At 36.6% G+C, this 24,598-nt stretch overlaps 1 protein-coding gene across 2 annotated transcripts in view; it reads right to left on the bottom strand.

The window, feature by feature from the left end:
• The window catches only part of LOC127626059 (kazrin-like), a 227,290-nt gene that overhangs the window by 162,676 nt on the left and 40,016 nt on the right, over positions 1-24,598 (bottom strand). For both annotated transcript variants that reach the window (XM_052101594.1, XM_052101595.1), the window contains exon 2: positions 6,812-6,969. In XM_052101594.1, coding sequence (XP_051957554.1) covers positions 6,812-6,969 — 158 coding nt within the window. The remainder of the gene's footprint in view (positions 1-6,811; positions 6,970-24,598) is intronic.

The following is a 24,598-nucleotide window of genomic DNA, read 5'->3' as shown; positions in this document are numbered from 1 at the left end:
TCATACAAAGGTGTACACTACATTCTTCAAAGACAAAGGACAACTGGCTCTAACAAAGACATAAAGAGATGTGGAAGGCCAGATGAACAATTGCAAAGAAAAGACACTATTGAAACAGAAAAACAAAAAGAAAAGGTTAAAGTGGGCAAAGAAACACAGATATTGGACAACAGATAATTGGAAAAGAGTGTTATGGATCTTAACCCCATTGAGTTTTGTGGGATCAGCTAGACTGTAAGGTGCGTGAGAAGTGCCCGACAAGACATCTATGTCAAGTGCTACAGGAAGTGTGGGGTGAAATCTGAAATGTCACCCGATTATCTGGACAAACTGACAGCTAGAATGCCAAAGATCTGCAAAGCTGTCATTGCTGCACATGGATGATTTTTTGATGAGAAACTCTGAAGTAGTTTTTTTTCAGATTGTAATAGTAATTTGTCATATTATTAATGTCCTGACTAAACATTGTGATCAGTTGAATGTCACTTTGGTGAAAAAAGTACCAATTTCTATCCATAAGAGCAAAACCTGTACATTATTCCAAACGTTTGGCCCCCAGTGTACATACTATAGACACCAAACCATTCCCTCAGGCTTTAACAGGCACTGCTAGTGCACTACAAAAAAACAACCAGGTGGAAATTTCTGTGATGCATTATTTATCTGGGATTTCTCTTACTCCATGGCAGGAATTCACCACAGTCTAATTTATACCTCCTGGGCAAACAGGCTTATTTTTGTCTCCAAATTATGATGAAATGCACTGACATTTTTTGTTATGCTTAAAATTTCATTTGGTGATATTTCTCATTTAAGCTGAAATTCTTGACCAAGGAAAACTCAGCTAGTTGAAGAGCATTGATGATTGGTGATTTGGATGTGATGTTATTTATCTATTTTCCTCAGCAAACTCATTTTAAAACTATGCTGTGCGTAGTATAAACACAAGCATGGTTTGCTTGTAGTTCGTTATTGAAAAATATGTTTGGCTTCTTCCATTTTAAAAATTATGCTTAAGAATGAATCGCAACCACTGATAGTGCTGTTGATTATTGCATTGTTTTAGCATCTAATAGAGCTGTTTAGGTGTGACGTCAATTTGTAGGCCAACCTGAAAGTCTAATTTCCCTGATTTCCACTGGTTTCTCTAAGTAAAATAAGGTCTCTAATAAAATGTTCAATATTTTATTTTTTGCAACATGAATCACACAATCATACCTCAAACAAGAATTTTGAAGCCAACTATTTTTTTGTTTATTTTGGCAACATCTTGCAGGACAACAAAGGACAACAATGGTTATCTGTTTCGTCTGGCATGTACACTCCCATTCTTGTGATAGTTATAGAGCTTATTATATTTGCAAGACATGTACTTGGAAGTAATTACTTTCATTGAAATTCAGTAACTGTAATCTGATTACAATAATATAAAACGTAATGTCTAACAATACTTTTTGTGCCTAAAAGTAATCAGATTACAGTAACTAATTACACTGTAATCCAATTACACCCAATACTGATGCTTATTAAGCAACCTTTCAGCAAAATACTATTTTAAAAACACAGCGGCTTAAAAATTCACATTTGAGGATTGAATGAGTAATTTATTTTGTAGAGCAAAATTTGTGAGAAGTCTCCAAGTAATTTTTACCATAGACCTTATTTTCCTCATAAATCTAAAACTGCCTTTACAAAACCCTTTACTCTAGGAAATAATGATGGAGCCCATGGCTAGAAAATGCTCATTTTCTTTTGGGTGTTAGGACTACAACCTAAAAGCTCTATCCATTATGCAAATCAGGTAACAGTGCAAACATGCCCAAATTTTGTGCTGAACACAATTTACACAATTACCGGTTTTGTTCAGTTGTTTAATTGCACTGTACATTTGTGCTGTTATAATGTTATTTGTGCTTGCTATGCTGTTCTTATTGTTATAATGTTATAATGGCGTTATTATAATGTTATTATAACATTTTAATTGCTTGCTATGTTCCTCATTTGTAAGTCGCTTTGGATAAAAGTGTCTAAATGACTAAACATAAATGTCTTTTCCATCATTTGATCAAAATTTGATAAATTTCTGCTTCTATGAACACTTGAAACATAAAACATAAAAATCTCTATGTAAAAATTTTTTTCCATGGGTGATAAAAAAAATGACATTATGGCAGATAGCACAATCTATAATTAGCGCATATTGCACAATCTATGAGCCTTATTTACATAGAAAGAAGGCATGATTGCACTGAAAAGAATGACAATGACTAAATTGAAAAACTAACAGTGCAGTGTTATTTCAGTATTTGTAGTGCTTGGATAAGTTGGAATACAGGTGGTGTGAATACAACTCAGACTTTAGCACTGAAATAACACACACAAAAGTAGCGTAAATGGTTAGTGAATTCCCCCTTTTGTGTTCTATAGACAGGAAATACGGTAATATAGCATCACAATTAGCATATGCATTCTAAGCAATGAAATCACAGCTAATAATCAAACGGTTAGGTGACACAAATAAAATGAGGAAACCAGTGCTTTGAATTACTTTTCTCAATAATGTCTGAAATGCATTTTCTTTACCAAACTGGAAGCTGTAGCTTAATTAGAACTATTGCAATGCACTGTGATCGCACATTTCAGCTCTATTAATCATTGATTCAATCTGCAGTGATCAAATCCATAAGAAAAGAAGCATAAACCCTCAATTCCATCTTTGTCAGTGGGAGCCAATATTGCATAAGCGATGGCAGTAACATAAACTTGAATTCTCTGTAAACTTACATACCTTCCATGCGCATTGTTGAGGTTGAACATATTGATTCATAAATTCATACTCATTCATCATAAAGTCTTGACAATTCAGTTCTGAAAGATAAAGCGATTTGGGGCTAACAATCTCTCTGTACAGTATGCACATAGAACCCCTCAATGGAAGGCGATTGCATTTTGCTGAATTACTTGCCTCTTAATCAATGACACAGCGAGAATTTATTCTTGAAAATGGGGATGAGTCACGTTATAAATCAAGTGAATCTGCATGTCTAATTGATTACCCAAATACATCACTATGAACATTCATCATTTAACAAAGAGGAGTGAGAGAGGAACACAAAAGGAGATGTTAGGCTGAATGTTAGGGTCTGACAGCCTCAGTCACCATTCACTTTCATTATATAGAAAAATAGAGCATTGGTTGATGCATTAGGTATCATGAACTAACAATGAACTATATATTTTTTACAGCATTTATTCATATTTGTTAATAATAAAAATACATTTGTCCAATGTTAGTTTGTGTTAGTTCATAGTGCATTAACTAATGTTACTTTTACAAATTTAGATTTTAAAAAAAGTATTACTATAAGTTAAAATTAACCAAGATTAATAAATGCTGTAAAGGTATTGTATAATGTTAGTTCATGTTAACTAATGCTGTTAACAAATGGAACCTTATTGTAAAGCGTTAAAAAAAAAACATTATTTCATATTCATGTGGGTTTGGAACGATGTGAGGCTGAATGAATGACAAAAGAACATTTTTTGACAGAACTATCCCTTAAAGCTGGATTGAACAGCAGGGTAACCACATTGGTGTTTCTATTCTAGGATTGCAATGTTCAGGAAAGAAGTTTTTACAAAGCCAATGACAGACACTGTGCACAATGTTTCCTTAACATACATCCTGGGGATGGAGGGAGGAAACAATTAAATGTGATCAGCAAAGAGAGTCTAGTTTCCCTCAACAACAACAACCACCATAGAGAAATCAGGAGGTAGTGGATACTTTTTATCTACTTTCTTGGGGAACATTTATTGTTTTATTCCAGACTAAACACCACTAGTGCTTCCTTTGATAATTCTTTTCAGTGTTTTTTCAGGCCAGGAAGAGCAATGCCTGTTAAATGTGGTATCTGCTGTCAAATCAGCAGAAAGTGCTAATGATTTGTGAGCAGTGCATTTGAACCACCGGTGAAAAGGGGCACAGTAAATTATTTATATGCCTCTTTGAACAAAGTGACATTCAGTTATTCAAATTGCGACATTTAAAAACGCTCAAGCCTTCCTCGACATCTCCTCCCCTTGACCTTGTATGCATGAAGCTCTGCCTGACCCCCAAAGCATTGCCAAAACATCTCCATCTCTACAAGTACTGAATACAGAGAAGCACTTAAATAGATTACATACATATATTACAATAGATTAAACATGCAATAAGAGCCTGATCTCATGTAAAAAAATGCTACATTTTTGCATAATGATATTATGTGGTTCATTACACATATCGCAGCAGTTCCGAGATGAAATGTCCACTGTGTGGCGCTAAAAGTGAGTTCAATGTTGCCTAAAACAGGTGAGGTTTTTTAAGTTTAATGCTCTAATGAACCTTTTTCCCTACCTTAAACACTTTCAGCTCACGTGTCAGCTCATCGTGAACAATTTGATCGCACTCAAACAAGCATATAAATGTTTGGTTATGCAATACAAGCAATAAAATGTATCACCTTAAAGGGGTCGTGACTATATAAAACAAACTGTACATTTCAGAAATCAAAAATTCCTCCTCACTGCAAAAAGAGCATTTGTTGAAACCCAGCTGCCAAAATGATTCGTTCTCTACTTCCTCCACATTGTGATGTCACACTGTGGTAGAAATGTGCATTTGACTGCCTCCACAACAACACATCAACAACTAATTTGTATCTTTAATCACTTCTGTAGCCCGCCCAGTAGCGGTGCACAGTGAGATGGCAAAGAGAGATCAGGTCAGTCAAGAGCAAAGAGCCAATCAAAACAGTGGGCGTGTACTGTCAAGTCTTAAAGGAGAAGCAGCACCAAAACTGAGCGTTTCTGACAGAGGTTCAGAATGAGGGTGGAAAAATGATATGGTGGACAAATATATGACTCTTTTGCTTGCAAAAAACTTTACTAATCTTATAAGTGAACATTAAGTAACCTATTTATATATATATATATATAAAAAATAGGCATGTCATAACCCTTTTAAAAGGATTATGGATGTATTTCAATGGAAATCTGTATATATACAGGTAAATAATAATAGGTAAATGCCGTAATTACACCATTGAAGTAACATACGGTAAAAAATATTATATTCCATTATATTATAGTAGTTGTTTTACCAGTGCCCCATTTTTGTAGGGTTCCTAAAAGCATGAAATAGGCTTATATTTCAGGGTATACAGGGCATAGGATACAATAATTTTATGCCACCTTTAGATAGAAGGCAGCAGCCCTGCTATCTGAAATGTATCTAATTAAAATGCAACTTTGGCTTTGAAATAGTAAAAAAATCCTTCTTACACTGTGTACTCACAAAATGAGTCAGAAAACTCTGCAAAAATGTATATTTCTAATGAGAATCTTTTGTCTTTTATATATATATATATATATATATATATATATATATATATATATATATATATATATATATATATATACTGTATATATATATATATATATATATATATATATATATATATATATATATATATATATATATATATATATATATATATAATCTTTTAAACAAGTTTCATTTATCTGATGAGCAAAACTATTATTACTTAAAATATTAAGGCTTGTTTTCAGAGTATCCTGAATATAAGTGTTAATACTTTGTCTTGTGGCACAGGCAGAACTTTTGCAGTTTTTCTTATTGGGTGAATCTATTTTTAAATTATGTATAGGAAAAAAAAAAAGATCTTTTGTAGTGTAGCTGAGCAATCTTGATTCAGTGCACGTTTTTGCCGTAAAATGGTTGTTTTCACTATTAAAAAGACAAATGAAAGATATAAATGTAGATACACTTAATGAAAACATGGCAATGTTAGATACCAGTTCGTATAGACCTCATTCACTGTAGCGGTATCTTAGATTTTTTATGGGAATGACAACAAGGCTGAAAAGGGGGTTGCACACTGAACGTGTCTGGTAGACGCCACGGCGTGTTCTCAAATTTTAAACTATATATTTTTTATAAATGTACTATCACTGCCAAGCAACGACTCTGAAGGCTGCTTTAATTTCTGCTGTGCCATGGAGCACAACTCGCATCCATTCCATTAAATTCGACCCAAATCATTATCAAAGCACATAGATTATTTACTCTAGCCTTCACTGGATGATAAATTGTGTATATGTTTTTTTTTATCTCAAATAGCCTACACAATATGTTTACAGTTACAAGTATGTCTTTTGTGGTTTAACAGCTTGAATGAAAGACCTATTCTATGCTATAGATAAAGAAATTGCATAATTAACAGCCATTTCTACACGTTCCGTTTGCCTAGTTACACCAGTTTCATACACTAACCTGCAAACTCCTCAACGTCACTTTGTTCATTCATGGAGAAGGGAAAAACTTTGGTAACTTTTGTGTGTTTGATACCTGTGCTGTGTCCTACCCGCAACACAGTGTGGCACTTCTCGTGCGATATGCGACCGCCTTAAGGCATAGACCTACCATCTCTTCAATGGCATAAAGATCATCTGATTTTCAACAGCTTTTTTTGACTACTGAATGTTTTTGGAAATATGTTTTTACATTGTTTTGCCTATGGAACAATCCAAAAACACTTTAAACAGCCAATTAAAGAGACTATACTCTTTCCCTCAAAGCCTTGTTGTAATTTCTGTCAAAAAACTAAAATGGCCCTACTGTGAATTAGGTCTATAATCAGCAATCTTTGAAAGTGTCAGTCTACAATTATAGCACATGATGGCTGTTGCTGATATAAAGAGTAACAGTAAAGACAGGGTTAGGGTTAGGTAGAATAGGGTGGTTTACCTGTGCATCCATGAGCAGGTGTCTCATCAGAGCCATGGATTGTTTCAGAGTATCCTTCTCACTGGGCAAAAAGGTGTTCTCTTCATGGCTCATGGAGTTGGGTTTGTTCACCATGAAGTGAGCGATCTGGTCGTTTAAATTGTTCAGAGATTGCACAGCTGGAGAAAACAAATGAAAGACAAATCGGAATCACTCTTGTGTACACGCAGTTATGCACGCTCCCTATTTCTTTTTTATATTAATTGGTGTACAATACACAGCAACAACCTCACACACACACAAAAAAAACTTCACTGATGAAATAATTGCCCTGTCATCTAAATCAGACAACATATGGCGGCAGAGAGACTCTCTGAGCTGTTATTGGTTTTCTTCAAATGCTCTGGGCAAAAAACATTCATTTCATAAAAAATAAAACCGACACTGGCAGACCATTTGGTCCCAGCATCAGGCCAGGCAATCAAAGCATAAAAAAGACACTGTTTGAAAATTGCTACAACTTCCCACAGTGTTGTAATTCTATTGTCTTAGCACTGTCAACAGTCCCCATTTATTCCCATCAAAATGAAAATTCACAAATGAGACCTCTTTAATATCTCAATTTTAGTGCACATTACTGGCAAGACAAAAACTGTACATTTTGCTGCCAAAATATTTGCAGGATAGCTGCGTCCAATTAGAAATTTTGCAATGTAACAAAGTGAAATAACAATAGTGACAATATACAAATGTAGTATTTACAAATACAGTAAAATTGTATAACAGGATTTCTAAATAAAATTGAAATGAAATACAGTGTAGAGTAAACTAATAAAGTAGAAGTGAAATGATTTAACAAAAAAGAAAAACATTAAGCAAGTAAACTTGAACAAGTAATTAAGAAGGATACTCTAAAGATGAAGACTAAACAGCAACAAGATTAAATGGAGACCAAATTGACATTTTTGCTTGTCCCTCATTTATCTATTCATAAAAAGCAAAAAATCCTGGTTACAGTGAAGCACTTACAATGGAGAGCTAATGGGCCCAAACCATAAACATTAAAATACACTCGGTTTTAAAAGTATAGCCACAAGACATAAACACTGTACTGTATGTGTTAATGTGATTTTATCAAGATAAAATTGCTTAATAACCTTAACTGCATAAAGTTACATCCAATAAAACATCTTTGTATACTTTTGAAATGTATTTGTGTATTTTAGCGTTTATGGACTGGCCCCATTCACTACCATTTTTTGCGCATTACGCCTACTTAGACCCCGATTTTACCTTCTTATTTTTAATAAACAAGTGACTAGGGCTTTTTAATTGCGATTATTTTTAAATATTTCACGATTACTATTTAAACTTCAATATATGAACATTTAAAAAAAACAATGAAATGTTTCCTTTTGACCAAAATTAAGTCATGGGCAAACATGATCTACTGTGAGTAAAAATAATTTTCAAGAAAGGGTGTTCACGCTTGAGTCCTCTTAAAAAGAATCAGACTAATTAAATAAAAAAAACTGTAAAACAGATGGAGAAAAAACTGATTCACATCACCTTCATAGTGTATTGTTGTCAGGGCCGTAGCTAGTGGTGTGAAAGGAGTTAACGATTCTAGGGGCCCACAGGTCCAGGGGGGCACCAAAACAAATTCTAAACTTAATATTTTTAATAGTGCTGTAAATTTAACACGCTCAGCTCATTAGCCTCAAGTGTGCTTTGAGTGTGTGTAATACTACAGATAAAAGCAGTTGGTTGCAAGAAACCCCTTAAGTTAAGAAAACCCTTAGTGACAATATACTTAGAAGTATAACTAAGGGTTGCATGTTCAGACTATTTATTTATTGAATTAATTTGCAGCCTTTGAGGTTTGATAATTGTGATAATGTCATTTCGCGATTTCGATTTTATTTCGATTAATCTTTCAGCAATTCGAGGAATGAGTCAAAATAATTTTCTGTGGTAATAACATTATGCCCCAAGTGCCGTCGACTGAGCTCAACTTGTACTGAACCTGGAATATCCCTTTAAGTCTCATGCTTCTGAAATTTTGTTCTGAGTTTAAGAAGAGATCTCAACATTGTAATGTGCCAAAATACTGAAGCCTGTAAACAAAAGTCCAAAGAGATTTAAATAAGAACTCAAACATTTCTAATCAAAATTATATCTACTATACTATCCATAATAATTATACAGCTCTTACAATTTGTAGAACACATGACATGATAAATTCTTCTTTTTTTTTATTTTAGAAGAAACATCTGAGACAAAGTTGATACTTAAAAGAGACATAACTGAGAACTCTGGCATGGTTATTTTATCAAGCTTTGCTGTATGCCAGATGATTGTACTCATTGACATGCAGTCAACCCCTCTCTAATCCTTCTCCCATAGGCCCTGGCAGCTCCTCGCGCAAGCCTCTATTTAACATTAATCCCCTTCACTTAGCGAAGGCTACCAGAATTATTGTAAATCCATCACCACTGCAGAAATCACATCATCCGTGTCCATTTAATTGCATTTATTCATAGTCTCCGGCAATCGTGCCTGACCCTTGTTTGCCTACATCAATCACCAATTTAAAAGAGGCACATCAGTATTTTTCTCGGCATCAGTGTCACAGCATAGAGTATTCATTGTGGCACTGCCCTCGACAGACTGAGAAACTAATGCTGAAATGTCTGATAATTAAAATATTTGCTTCACTTACCAGCTCTGATGGCCAACAAGCCAGCACTGTAGTATCATAGAGATGGAGTGGGATTTAGCAAGAAAAAATGGAGAATAAAAGTAAAAGAGAGAATGGTTCTCTCAGTTTACAGACTGGAGGAATTAAGTGCCTGGCTAGTGAGCTTCCTGCAGCTGTCATTCAAATAGGGAGCTTGTCGGTGATCACAACATCATGGGAAATGCAGCCTTGGCTGATATGATTCACTAATATTTAAACCAAAAGAAACTAGTCAATTCCACTCACACATCTAAACATTTTCTAACATCCACACTTTGCCATAAGCTTGATGTGCTGGCATCAGATCTAAAACAATCAGCTATTGATCATTTAAATATTTTATTTTCAAAGTGACTCTCATAAAACCTGATATACAAGGCCAGTTTATCTCATAATGCACAGTTAATGAAAACTTAATTAACTTGGATGTTGGAGGATGTGATACAGCAGATTCAAAGGTCCCCAACAGCCAAAACAAAAACATGAGGGCATAAAAGAGGCTTTACTATCTTCCTTTCAGACTGACGTATGGATTTAAAATGTGGTGCAGTCAGCAACAGCATTGCAGGGATCATTTAAGATTTGAGAAAGATACCTGCACATAGCGACAGCAAATAAATATAACTTGCTCCTCCCGGAAAGAGTTTTCCTGCCCGTATTACTTCCATTTTCCATGGGTGGATTGTTTTTTCATGTGATGGGAGATGCCCAAATCGCATTTCAGGAAATACAACAATAACTCTGCTCTTGCTGACTGTGGCATAATACAATGCTGGAACGGAATCACATTGTTTCCTTATTATCTTCTACCAATGTGCTGATAAAAGTTGGGAATCTTGTTTTTATAAACATTGAATCCATTCACCAAAACTGGGAGAAGTTGCTTAGAAACACTGGGTAAGGAAGATTAGCTAAGGTTTGTGCATTGCGCAATAGTACTAGTCAAAAATACATAAGGCCCATAGTCGAGCTTTACTTGGTGCTTTACTTATGAAGTTATATATTATGATAGATAAAGTTTGTCAGGCAATGGCTTGACAAATGCTTTACAGGCCCGTTTTAACATTCCATCAATGTAAACCTATTATTTGATCAATTTGAAGGTCAGTTGCGGGAAAACCATAAGGCAGAACAGTTTGAAGGTCTGTGCCAAGTTTGGTGGATGTAGCTTGAAAGCTCTAGGAGGAAAATAATTGATAATTCTGGTCTTGGTCTAGCAATTTTGGAAAAACCCTTAAACCAAGCCTATTCAGGGTTCAATAAAAGTTAAGTTCAAATGATAGAATTTGTGGCATAATGTTGATTATCATAAAAATTGAATTAGACTTGTCTGTGGTTTTACAGTGAGTCACTTACAATAGAAGTGAATATGAGCCAATTTTTGGAGGACTTAAAGGCAGAAATATGAAGCTTGTAATTTTATAAAAGCACTTACAATTAATTCTGTTTTTACAGTAATTTAGGGTGTTAAGTGTTTGTTGACATTACATTGTAATGCTATAACTTTACACATAAAAGGTTGTAAGTGATTTTATCACACTAAAATCATGTTAACACACATATTGTTTATGTCTTGTGGCAATAATTTTGAAACAGTGAGTATTTTAACGTTGGGGATTGCCCCCATTCACTTCCATTAAAAGTGCCCCACTGGAATCAAGATATTTGCTTTTTTAAAGAAAAGGAGGGTCAAGGCTAGATGAATTTTTGTGGTAATCAATATTATGCCACAAATCCTGTCGATTGAGCTTAACTTGCACTGAACCCAGAATATTCCTTTAAGTAATTTTATTTGCTAAATAGCTACAATAAATTTCATGAGCAATTTCAAACTATTTTCCATGTATTCCCTCTTTTCTATGGGCTAGGGGCTTTATCCAATATCTAGAGCTTTGAACTCTCCCAGGCTTTTTCAGTAGCACCCACATACAGTACTGCACCAAAAAATTGTTTACCATCTGTAAATAATTTAACATGGCACAACACCATAATCAAGTAGAAACTTCAACAACTTCTAATTGGTGGGATTAAAAAAAAAATCACTCATCTGGAGCCAATCAACTATATTCACAAAAAGCAGAGTTGATTGCATCTTAATGGAACTATAGAGATAATCAGACTCACAGACACCTGCAGATACAGTTTGGTCATAACTAAGCAAAAATAGTTCTTACTGGGACAGAGGGGTCATATGGGAAAAGGTCATAACCTGTGTGAGGACCTCCACTGACTACCAAGGTCAATTTCAGAAAACATTGAGATTGTGAGACAGGTATGTTATAGAATGCAGTTGCAGCTCGCTGTCTATATGTGTGTGTGTCTGTGTGTGTGTGTGTGTGTGTGCAGTAGATTTATGATCTAAGGACGTCTTGGAATCAAAGCCAAAGCTAAATAAAATGTTTATGATGCCAACTGACAAATGGATTCTAATTTCACATTCAGAGTTTAACAAGAAACGGGTCTAATGAGGTAAGATGTGTCAGAGGATAATGAAACAATGACACTGAAAATGACGCAATGTCACACAATAAAACATTTTTATTTCATTTAAATTTTCCAAAGACATTTTCTGTCATGGCGGCAGCAGTTTAATGTGACAACCGAGTGACTATTTACTGTAGTGAATCAATAAGGAATGATTCTCAGTATACCAGTATGTTGAAAGTGAGATATCTCCCTTTACAGCAAAGCTACAGCAAAAGCACAAAGATTGATGTTTCACACTAATAATTTAGTTGGTTTGCAATAAAACTTTCAGATTGTGACATGTGGAAGGAGATCTGGTTGAAAAGAAAGAAAAATCACAAATGAGACCTCTTTACTATGTCAATTGTTTCTCCAAGACAGCAGTGAGATTAAACTAAGAAAGTCTACTGCTTCAAGAAATAGACACTAGTATCTCACAAAGTCTCAACAATGTCACAAACTGTGCTCATATTTACCCATACACCAATTTCTGCAATCATAGTCTGAGATTTTCAAACTGACAAGTGATAGACTGCTATACTGCTATAAATCAGACAATAGTTGGCCACTAAAGATTTTTGATATTGGTCAGGGCAGTCTCATATTATTTTTCCAGCACCGTGAAATGTCTCTCCACAGTTCAGACGATTCTGTCACAGGCTCAACAATCTTTGTATATTATCAAACGTGGGTTGTGGGGAGTGGTCACGCAAAGATTGCCGGCAGCCTCGCGATCGCTATTGTTTACATTTTACAGTTATGAAAATTAAACCGTAATAATGATGCACATACACATTCAATAGGGAAAACTCTCAATGATTTATCTCTTGCAGACTTCAGTGAACAACATCCAACAGAGTGTTTAGTCCAAAGGTGTGCACATTCAGAGAAAAATGTATGTATCCACATTTGTTTACTTTCAGGTCATTCAAGTCCATTTTGCAGTAAATTATGCAGTCTGAAGCGCTACAGCTCTATAATACTCTCCAAGTTACATGCAACCAGAACAGGCAGGCCGCTGTTATAATTTATCAAGCAAAAATGGACATTACAAAATTATCCTCCGTAAGCATAACATTGTTTTGACTGGTAGAACATGTACTAAAAAAAAAATCTAAATTATTATGGCAAAATATGGTTTGTCTATAAATTTCAGTCTCTTGTATTTTTTGTTTATTATATGCATTATAATAAATATAATGCCATGGTTCTCAGCAGGAAACCGATGGAGTGCATACTCCAGGTAGGGAAGGAGGTATTGCCTCAAGTGAAGGAGTTCAAGTACCTCGGGGTCTTGTTCACGAGTGAGGGGACAATGGAGCGGGAGGTTGGCCGGAGAATCGGGCAGCGGGGGCGGTATTGCACTCGCTCTATCGCACCGTTGTCACGAAAAGAGTGCTGAGCCGAAAGGCAAAGCTCTCGATCTACCGGTCAATTTTTGTTCCTACCCTCACCTATGGTCATGAAGGCTGGGTCATGACCGAAAGAACTAGGTCACGAGTACAAGCGGCCGAAATGGGCTTCCTCAGTAGGGTGGCGGGCTTCTCCCTTAGAGATAGGGTGAGGAGCTCAGTCATCCGTGAGGAGCTCGGAGTAGAGCCGCTGCTCCTTTGCATCGAAAGGAGTCAGTTGAGGTGGTTTGGGCATCTGGTAAAGATGCAACCTGGCCGCCTCCCTAGGGAGGTGTTTCAGGCACGTCCAGCTGGGAGGAGGCCTCGGGGAAGACCCAGGATTAGGTGGAGAAATTACATCTCCACACTGGCCTGGGAATGCCTCGGGGTCCCCCAGTCAGAGCTGGTTAATGTGGCTCGGGATAGGGAAGTTTGGGGCCCCCTGCTGGAGCAGCTGCCCCCGCGACCCGACTTCGGATAAGCGGTTGAAGATGGATGGATGGATATGCATTATAGAAAAGACAAAGCTATTACTGGCACTGCGGCTGTCATTTGCTCCACCTTGCATATTCTATAAATAATATTCTTTCTGCCACTTCTATCCACATTAGAAGCAGTAGATTATGTGTAATTTGTCATGTTTATTCATGGTACAAAAGATATGCGTGGTCATAATATGCACCTGTTACTCTCTGTTGTATTTTGTAGTGAATTTTGTGAAAAGAATCGACGTTAAGATCATAAAAGATTATCTCTCTCTCTCTCTCTCACTCGCACAGTCAAACACAATCTTTTCTACTCCTATAACCGGAATAGTAACATTGTCTTGGGCTGTTTCTATACATGATACTTAAAGTAGTTGCACACACAAAAGCGTATTAAGGATGAAAACCTTAAAACGTTAAAAACATGTACATGTTGTATCCGTATTATATTCTAATGTTAAGTCACTGAAAATGTCCTAAAACTCTAGTCATAGCGATATCTTACCACCCGTTCTCTTATTTTCAAGAAGAGAAAAAGCCATATGGCCATTTTTGAAGCTTTGCGAAACTGACGAATACGTAGTACCTTCAGTGGCATGAGTTTCAGGTGAAAACTGTGAAGGACAAGTCAACCCATCGCTAAACTCCAACAGAAAACACCTGCACATTATCGCAGTGGAGAGAGAGCTTGCGAGCTCATGGTCGTCAGATTGCGCAAATAAACCATGACGATGGCAGAATATTTCCAAACTGTGCAAGCGTAAAGATCCGATTGAGGGATTACATCTCTTAATATATGGCAGCCCCAAACAACCCCGGGTTGACTAGTCAGCGTTATTTAAAGTCTGTTACTTTTGTTTACATAATTAGTTCTTAGTAATACATGACACAATTAATCTAAAAGGGATGGTGGTTTTAAAATGGGAATGTTTTTGACATTTGTTTTAACAAGGGACATGGCATTCTCCGCATCCCCGCTCAACTCAAGGATATGTTAAATTGAATTAGCCTTTATCATATACTGTATGTACATCAGCTTTAGGCTACTTATTCACTCAGTAGTTATCAACATCTGCCATTGAGAAGACAAAATTATCTAAGCTTTGCAGTCCATGTTAATTTTATAGATCTATTCTCTTACTGTACTGTCAATAATTGTCTTGCTTTTAATTTTTTATTTCAGCAACCACTCAGCAAAATCTTTTTACCACCTTTGGTGGTACATGTAAGTGCAGCACAGTTCTAGCAGGAAGATTCCCAGCCAATCACATGTAAGCCGTTGCTTTATAAGTCTGCTCACAATCTATCACATTGCTGTTTCAGTGTGCTAATACGGCAACCTCCACCACCCCACCACCACCAGTTGAGTCCCGTCCTGCACGGGGGAAGGCTCCTCGCCCCTGCCTCCTATCTCTGGCAGGATATGACGGTTCCGAGTACAACTTTTTCGGACCGCCAGACGGGGCCTACGCCAAAGAGAGACATTACTTTTATGTTTTATATTCATCAAATAAATGTCATCTTAAATTTCACTCAAGTCTGCAAGTCTTCCAGATAGAAATTAAGAATCTGTTCAATCTGTGATTATTTCTGTAAAATTTCATGAAGGCAATTCTTGGAAATTGCATCACGCAACCTCTTTCAAGGTTTCGTTTTTAAAATCTCTGACACATGAAAAGAACAAAAATTGTTCATTGTTGTTAAAATTCTGTTACATAGTTCTCTTTGGTAAGTTTCTGTCTTTATGTCACTTTGATGAAGCTTTACTGTCTGATCTGCGAAAAGAATGGAATAAAGTTCAGACCATCAAAGTGACTATTCCATAATCAGAGAACGGTGTGCCATCACACACAACAGACTGCAGATTCCCTGGCGGACACTTGAAAGAGAAATCTGAACCAAGTCTGTGGCCATCTGATCTCTAATCTTGCTCTCTGATGACTGGTGTCTCTCTCTCTCCCTGCCTGACAGGGCTGCCCACTCATTCACCCTGGTGCCGTGGCCCCTGGAAAAACATTACCATGCAAATTACTAGATGCAGTCTTCTCTCAGAGAGCAAAATGACACATTAAACGTTCCAACTGAAGATGAAATATGAATATGCTTAATGGATTTAGAGAGCTCAGTTCTGTATGAGCAAACGACAGGATGATAGGATAAAACAGACATATCTGTAATCTGTTTTGTGTTTTTGACCAGGCTTAATCCTTGTAAACAAAAATGTATGATGCTTGCCAGTTTCACATGGTTGGAGGTGAATTTGCTGTCTCTTATGTTTATGAAAATGGCGAAATAGCCATCATATGAGAATACTTCATTTTTATTGCACAGCTCTCTAGAACACATTATTCCTATTGGTCAATTGCGTACACATTCTGTGGTCTAATATTTTTACATAATGACAGCTTAATAGTCAATATTTCATGTCCATTCATTTCTTTAATTGGCAAATATCTGGGTAATAAGTGGGATAATGTACAGAGAGACTGTCATTATCACTAAATAAACCTCTTTAGGATGATAAAAGATCACGATTACCCTGTTGGGGTTTATTTTGCATAACAACTGTACAATATCTCTCACCTTATGCCATGACAGTGTTACATAACCAAACGACCTCTTTGGTACATACAAAAAAATTGTTTAATATGCTTGTTATCAGCATTTCCAAAAAGATGGAAATACTTAAGTAATTATAGGCTACATATTGTTTTGCTGAAGTACTTGCAGCCTATATATTGAGACTTAATGGCAGTTTATCGTCGATTCAAATGTATTTAGCTCTATGACAAGAGAAACAGATTCTGAGAACTATTATGTTCATGGGAGAATCTGATGAGCTCTTTGATTCCTTTGTAGCTGCTGGGAGCAATAGGAGTCACTATGGGTCTTCGTCTGCCAAAGCAATTTGAGAGCTATCCAACGACTTCACACTTCAAAAGTGAGGAGCAGATGAATGGATGTTTGGTCCTTTGCAGGTTTCTGAGTGCACCAAGGAATGCATTCAGCATCAACCTATTACCAAGGAAAAACACAACCGAATCAAGCCGGAAAAAAAAACAGAAATAAGAAATGGCAACAACTACCTTCAAAGGCAGAACATGATCACATACTTTTAGCCCTGCAAACAAACACTGAAATCAATGTCCAGGATTTGGCATATGCAACAGTCATGCTAATTGCCAAGCGGTTGAAGCCTAGACATTTCTGACAGTTTTATTATAGTTTTCCAGGCCTTTGTTTTGCATATTATAACAGAATTCCACACCATTTGCATCATTCACTCAGAAACCTGCAATTTTGTTGTTTACATCACAGTAATACATGGCTATCTTTGACAGTGTGCAATCCATTCCCTGAGTGCCTCTGATTGTTTGATCTCCACTCTCCAGAGAGTCAGACTGTATACAAGCCTGCACCTGCATTCCTGCTACAAAGAGAGTTAATGCATTTGCAGTTTTGGACATCATGATTTGGCTCAAAAGGACAAAGAAAAAAAGATAAATACCACCGATTATACACATGTGACATTCAACGGCCGTTTTCAGAAGTCTGGGTTTTTCTAGCACGTGTTAGCCATCTGTGACCATTTAGACCTCTGCACCTCTGTAATTTGTTTTCCATAAAGAGAGACTTAAAGTGTTATACAAAGTCAGTTCTCAGTAGATAATTTTTTTTTTATGTTGCATTATAACAGTGGTGCTTTCTATCTAGACTCACTGAGCACTATATTAGGAACACCTGTGCACCTACTTATTAATGCTATTATCTAATCCAATCATGTGGCAGCAATGCAATGCATAAAATCATGGAGATATGAGTCAGGAGCTTCAGTTAATGTTCACATAAACCATCAGAATGGGGGAAAAATTTGATCTCGACCATGGCATGATTGTTGGTGCCAGACGGGCTGGTTTGAGTATTTCTGTAACTGCTGATCTCCTGGGATTTTCACACAACAGTCTCTAGAGTTTACTCAGAATGGTGCCAGAAACAAAAAACTGCAGATGGAAATGCCTTGTTGATGAGAGAGATCAATAAAGAATGAGTCATCAAAATTTTTGTTCCGTTTTCCGAAAAGATGGCTTGGACTGAGTTTTCCTACAGAATTACAGATTCAATTGTGAATCACAAGTTCCCGATTCGATTCCAATTCAATTGGGTATATTTCAATTCTGTAATTTTACTTACATACGAAAATAATTCTCTCTCAGCTGCAGAACAAAACTTGGCTTTTCCCAATCAGTGGGTATAGTTTAGAAATGCCCATCCTAGTTTGGAAATGCCCACTGATTACTATATTGAAATTCCCTACTGTCATTGGATAGCTTAGAAATGCCCACAGATTTGGAAACACCCATAATTGTTCCACAGAGACCTATACTTCATTATAAAAGGGGCTTTCTTCCTTGGTATAGGGATGTGCAAAACTACCGATTTCCATAACTTACTATTTTGCTGGTTGTTGGAACAACTATTTGACTAGTCATGTTAAGGATATTAATGTGTAACGAGGCTCTGTTATATTCACGTGAGCCCGATTAGGCATATACGGACACTAAACACAGCACTTCCACATAATAACAAACAGATATTCAACAAATACAGTAAATAGGCTAAATAACTAAAACATCATATTGCACAATAAGAAAGGCTCAAATACAGTGCGGCACGAAACCACTTCCTAAACGCTGACTGACGAGCTTCAATTAGGGCTGAAACGCTTAGTTGACATCATCGACAACGTCGACAATAAAACATTTTCGGCAAACATTTCCGTTGTCGAATAGTCATTTGATCTCATTTAACATAACATGGGATCACATTAAACTGTATTGATGACACGTGAGAGCAGCACTGCAGTTAGAGCCTGACTGAGGAGAAGAATTACACAAATCACAGTCCAGATGCACTCTAAACTTTCCAAACAGCTTCAGCTTATGTACGTCACAAAGTACAAGGGAATTATACAAAAATACTAAATAAGTAAATACAGAAGCACTCTTGTTGTGGAATAAGTGGAGTCGGAGCTCTTTATAGGAAACACCCCGGTGTTACATCTTAAATGCAGTTATATTTAATGCATTATAGGTTTATTAAAGTTCAAATAATACGGAAGCAGGTCATGTAAATAACTACAAACTCAGACACTGGCATTTCTCTGTGTGATCCGTGCCTCTTCTGTGAGTTGCGCAAATGCCCCGATCTAAGGGGGAGAAATTTAAACTGCATCCGGCTGATGCACAATCTGTCGTGGGGACGCTCATCCCTCGAGCGCGCACCTGCTGCAGCTAGATTATAACGTGATGGCTCGTGACTTATTGAATCATAAAATATGTCACTGTGCATTTTTTATCGTGAAGAAAATTGGCAATCCGCAGCTTTATTAATAAGAGAGAGTTTGTTTTTTGTGAGTTAAATATGGATTGAAGTGAACAGAAAGGTGAGAGAGGAAGTCTCCGCCCATTATACACTGCAGCAAAATATGTTTATTTTGTTGGTTATTTGTTTTGGCTTGTTTTCCAATAAAAATATCTAAAACTCATTTAAAACAAAGTCCATTTTCTTTAACAGCTATACTCCAGAATAAAAATGTGTTTTCTGAGAATGTTGAATATAATATTCAAAATTAAAATATTTTAAAATATCTAAAAATCCTTTAAAAAAAGATGCATTCACCTGAGAAGCAGCATATAAGATATTTATACTTGCTTTTAGAAAATAGATCTTGAATATAAGTATATTTTGTCTTCACTGCACACGCAGAAGTTTAACCAAGTGAATACATACAAAATACACTTATATTTAAGATACATCCTCTTAAAGCAAGTCTAAATAGCTTCTCAAGTAAATGTATCTTATTTTAAGGAATTTTAGATAATTTTAAATGGAAAACAAGACAAAAACATGATAAGGGTAGGTTTTTTTGCAGTGAATTTCTTTACTGAATTAAACTTAATAAAAAGTATTTTTTCCTTTTTAATTCAGTGAATGTCATTTAGAAATATTTTTAAAAGATGATTTTGTCCTCTTTATTGTTAGTTAGCATGTTTAATCCAATCTTTTATGTCGGGACACAAGCGGAATAATCGGTTAAGAGCTAATGATTAATCTTTGCAATAATCGTCGAATAGTCGAATAATTGTTCGATTATCAAAATAATCGTTTGCTGCAGCCCTAGCTTCAATGAAACCAAAGTGCTTCAGGGCGATCCTCAAAAGTGCAGAACTGATAGATAATAGTGCGGGTACACATCTAGTTTTGGACATCAGGCAGTTTAAACCCTTTTTACTGCAACAATTGATTAAAGCAGTGTCAGACAAAATCAGCAAAAGTTTTAATCTCCCCACAGCACCTCATAAATATGGGAAAATTACTCAACACAGAGGATTTCTTTTCTGACAGTAATCGTCTTGATACGTATTGTTGATTCGGCACTTTGGATGCTAATACAGCAGCACATAAAAGACTAAACCTGTAGCATTAAAGAGACAAAACTTCTGGCAAAGGGTTTTACTGTGCTGACTGTATTCACTGTTAAGCACAGAAAGCTTTCATCAAGCAAAAACACTCTCCAAGAAGGTGCGTCTCATAATTTGAGAAATGTGTCTCCCATTAAAACCACCACCGTTAAAAATGTTAATGTTAGTAGTTGACACCACAAAAGACTAGTCGGTTGTTGAATGAGCGCACCAGGGAATGCATTCAGCATCAACCTATTACTAAGGAAAAACACAACCAAATCAAGCTGGAAACAAAACAGAATAATGCTAAAAAAAAAAAAAAAACATCGGTTTGTTTCTTTGTTTTGTTATTTACAATATCCATGAATTCCATCATGTTGTCTTGAAATTGTATATATATATACATACAGTGCATTCATAAAGTATTCAGTACAATTCCTTTTTTTCATCAATCTACACTCCATACCCCATAATGTCAAATCAAAAAACAGAATTTTAATAACTAAAGAAAAACTGAAATATCACATTGACATATGTATTCAGACCCTTTTCTATGACACTTGAAATTTAGCTCAGGTGCATCCCATTTCTCTGGATCATTTTTTAGATGTTTCTACACTTTGATTGGAATCCATTTGTGGCAAATTCATTGGATTGGACATGATTTAGAAAGGCTATATAAGGTCTCATAGCTGAAAATGCATATCAGAGCAAAAACCAAGCCATGAGATCAAAGGAACAGCCAGCAGAGCTCAGAGACAGGATTGTGTCGAGGCACAGATCTGGGGAAGGCTAAATCATTTTCGGCTGCATTGAAGGTTGCCAAGTGGCCTCCATAATTCTTAAATGGAAGAAGTTTGTAATAACCAGGACTCTTCCTAGAGCTGGCAGCCCGGCCAAACTGAGCAATCGGGGGAAAAGGGGCTTGATAAGAGAGGTGACCAAGAACCAGATGGTCACTCTGGTTGAGCTCCAGAGATCATATGTGGAGATGGGAGAAACTTGCAGAAGGAATGAGAGCGGCCTCTAGAGGTGAAAAATAAACTTCACTAATGCCTTGTGGTGTTTGTTTTGACATGTGAGACTAAATTCTGCATGGAGCAGAACACTTCAGATGCAGATTTAAAACATCAACAACGAAAAGGAATGTATACAGTACACTACAGCACACCTTGTCGTATCATTACAAATTAATTAATTTGTTGACTAGATGCTGCCTTACTAGAGAGCAGCAGTATGTTTGCCGACAAGGCTGAGGGAACGCTAAAATACATGTCCTACCCAAATGAAAAAATACATATCCTACCCAAATGTTTAAGTGTGACGATTGTTACAATCTATTACAATCTATTTGCATTGCTATGGATGACCGCAAAATTTCTACATGCCTTCATAAAGGTTATCTTTTATAAAGTTGACGGACTTAGTAAGTCATGGTATATTTTTTCATTTGGCCACTCTTGAACATCCGAGGAACTGGTATGCATGTTTTGTTTCTTTTTGTGCAGGTTCCACCTGGCGGCTTGAGCTTGTTTTGTTTTGGGACGGTTCTGCATGGATCTGTTCATTCCTTGTGCTTATGCCTCCTGTTGGCTGGAGTTTGATTTGAGGAGTATTTTTGCGGGACATTGGAATGATGACGTCATCTGCTACATTCATGGACAGACGGCTCACTGAACATTCGTTTGACTGTCCAAGGACACTGAATGGCTTTACATCAGCTGGAATTGTTTTTGTGGAGGAAAACACTTTCAAGACAGTTTTGTGAATGAATCTACACATTATTTGTGTTTACTCTTCTTTTAAGTATTTTCTGTTAAGTAATTTTGCCTTACAAATTTGTGAGGCATTATATTGTTAAATAAACATCTACAATTCAAATTTCTCAAACAGATTAATGATAAATTTGCAAGAGTCAATATAGTTTTAGCTGAAATTCAGGGGCAAATGCTGATTTTGGCTAATATTAACGCACCTAATGCTGATGAGCAGGGCCGTTGGCACCCCCATGAGACTTTAATCTTTTGATGGACTCAGTCCTTGATCATAGTGAAGCAAAAGTGTGTAAGCCCCTAGAGCACCATTGATGCTTCACAAGATGTGTAAAAATCTTGATCTTACAGATATTTGGAGACTTCTGAAACCATCTGGCAGGGACTATACATTCTTTCAACTGTCCATAAGATTTATTCTAGAATAGATTTTCTTTAAATATCTAAGTCCCTCATTTCATCTGTTGTTGATTGCTCAATTGGAAACATCTTAGTCTCAGATCATGCCCTGATGAGTTTAGAAGTGTTGCCACATATGGAGAAAAATAAATCATATAGTTGGTGACTTAATGTATCCTTTTTGCAAAATCATGATTTCCAACAAATGTTAAAGACTGAAATCAATGTTTATATGGAGACCGACTGGTCCTCAGTATCCAATGTGGGTGTGGCTTGGGAGGCATTTAAGGCGGTTCTTAGGGGTCGGATCATACAGTATGCCTCATTCATCAAAAAATCCAAAGCACGAGAACTCATGGAGTTGAAAGGAAATATTAAAAGTGCAGAGGCAGAGCTGAAGTCCAGTTTGATGGCCACAGAGAACTGGCCCAATTGAAATATAGATATAATAATATTTTGTTGCGGAAAGTGGAGTTTTTAGTTATTCAGGGCAAGATAGTCATATTTTGAGTCAGGGGACGAAGCAGGGAAGCTTTTGGCTAGATATATCAAACAGAGAGATTCTTGTTCTACCATTCCCTCAGTGAAATCTGCTGGTGGTGAAATATTTACCTCGGCCATTGATATTAATAATGCCTATAAAAAGATCTATCTTGATCTTTATAGTTCCATGTCTGCGTCTACCGATGAGGATATTAGAAACTTTGTGGATCCATTAGAACTTCCTAAATTGACGACGGAGCAAAAAAACTCGATTGATTCTGAGATAACCGTGGAGGAGATTGACGAGGTAATTAAGGCCTTACCTACAGGCAAGGCTCCGGGGCCAGATGGTTTTACCGCTGAATTTTTCAGATATTCTGCTACAGATTTGGCTCCACTTATGTTTATACAGAATCATTAAAGAACGGAAAGTTTCTGCCCGGATCAGTCTGATTCTTAAAAAGGACAAATATCCAAGGGACTGTAAAAGTTACCATCCAAATTCCCTAATCCAGTTAGATCTAAAAATGTTGTCAAAAGTTCTGGCTAACCGATTAAGTAAAGTTATGACATCTCTTATACATATAGATCAGGTGGGGTTTGTACGTGGCCGTAGCTCTTCTGATAACATTAGGCGTTTCATCAGTATCATGTGGTCAGTAGCGAATGATCAGCATCTCCGGTCGCTGCCATCTCACTTGCTGCAGAAAAGGTGTTTGATATGGTAGAATGGGATTATCTTTTTAAGATTTTGGAAATATATTGGTTCGGGAATACTTTTATTGGAAGAATTAAGTTACTTTATAGACACCCTGCAGCAGCGGTACAAACAAATGGATTAATTTCAGATTATTTTACTCTGAATAGGGGCACTCGGCAGGGTTGTGCTCTTTCCCCATTATTGTACTGTCTTGCCTTGGAACCATTAGCAGCCGCTATAAGAAAGGAGGATGATTTTCCAGGGGTGATGGCAGGAGGTGTGGCACATAAGCTTCTGCTTTATGCAGATGATATTTTATTATTCGTCTCTGACCCTACTAGACCTATGCCTCCACAGAATTATCCATTCCTTTTCTAAATTTTGAGGATACAGAGTTAATTGGTCTAAATCCGAAGCTTTGGCACTGACAGCATACTGCCCAGTAACGGCTTTTCAAACGGGCACCTTTCATTGGCCCAAATGGGGCATTAAGTATTAAGTATATTGGCCATTTTATTAACAACAAATGTATGTGATTTAGTTAGAGTTAATTTGGACCCTTTAATTAAAAGGTTTTCTAGCGATGTGGACAGGTGGGGTTCATTACATTTATCTATGATTGGAAAGGTTACTGTTATTAAAATGAATTGTATTCCAAAATGTAACTACATGCTACAGTCTCTCCCTGTAGATGTCCCCCTCTCTTATTTCAAGCGATTTTATATTATAGCGAAGTCCTTTATTTTGAATGGAAAATGTCCCAGATTACATTTCAATAAGTTACATAGGCCGATTGACAATGGTGGGCTAGGCCTACCCAAGATTTTATTTTATTAATATGATGTATTCGTTCTTAGACATTTGGCTCATTGGTCGCTTCCACCTGAGAGGGCCCCTCCCTGGTTTCT

The sequence above is a fragment of the Xyrauchen texanus genome, chromosome 32, assembly GCF_025860055.1.
Source record: "Xyrauchen texanus isolate HMW12.3.18 chromosome 32, RBS_HiC_50CHRs, whole genome shotgun sequence".
NCBI classification, from domain to species: domain Eukaryota; kingdom Metazoa; phylum Chordata; class Actinopteri; order Cypriniformes; family Catostomidae; genus Xyrauchen; species Xyrauchen texanus.
This window is presented reverse-complemented; position numbering and strand designations above follow the sequence as displayed.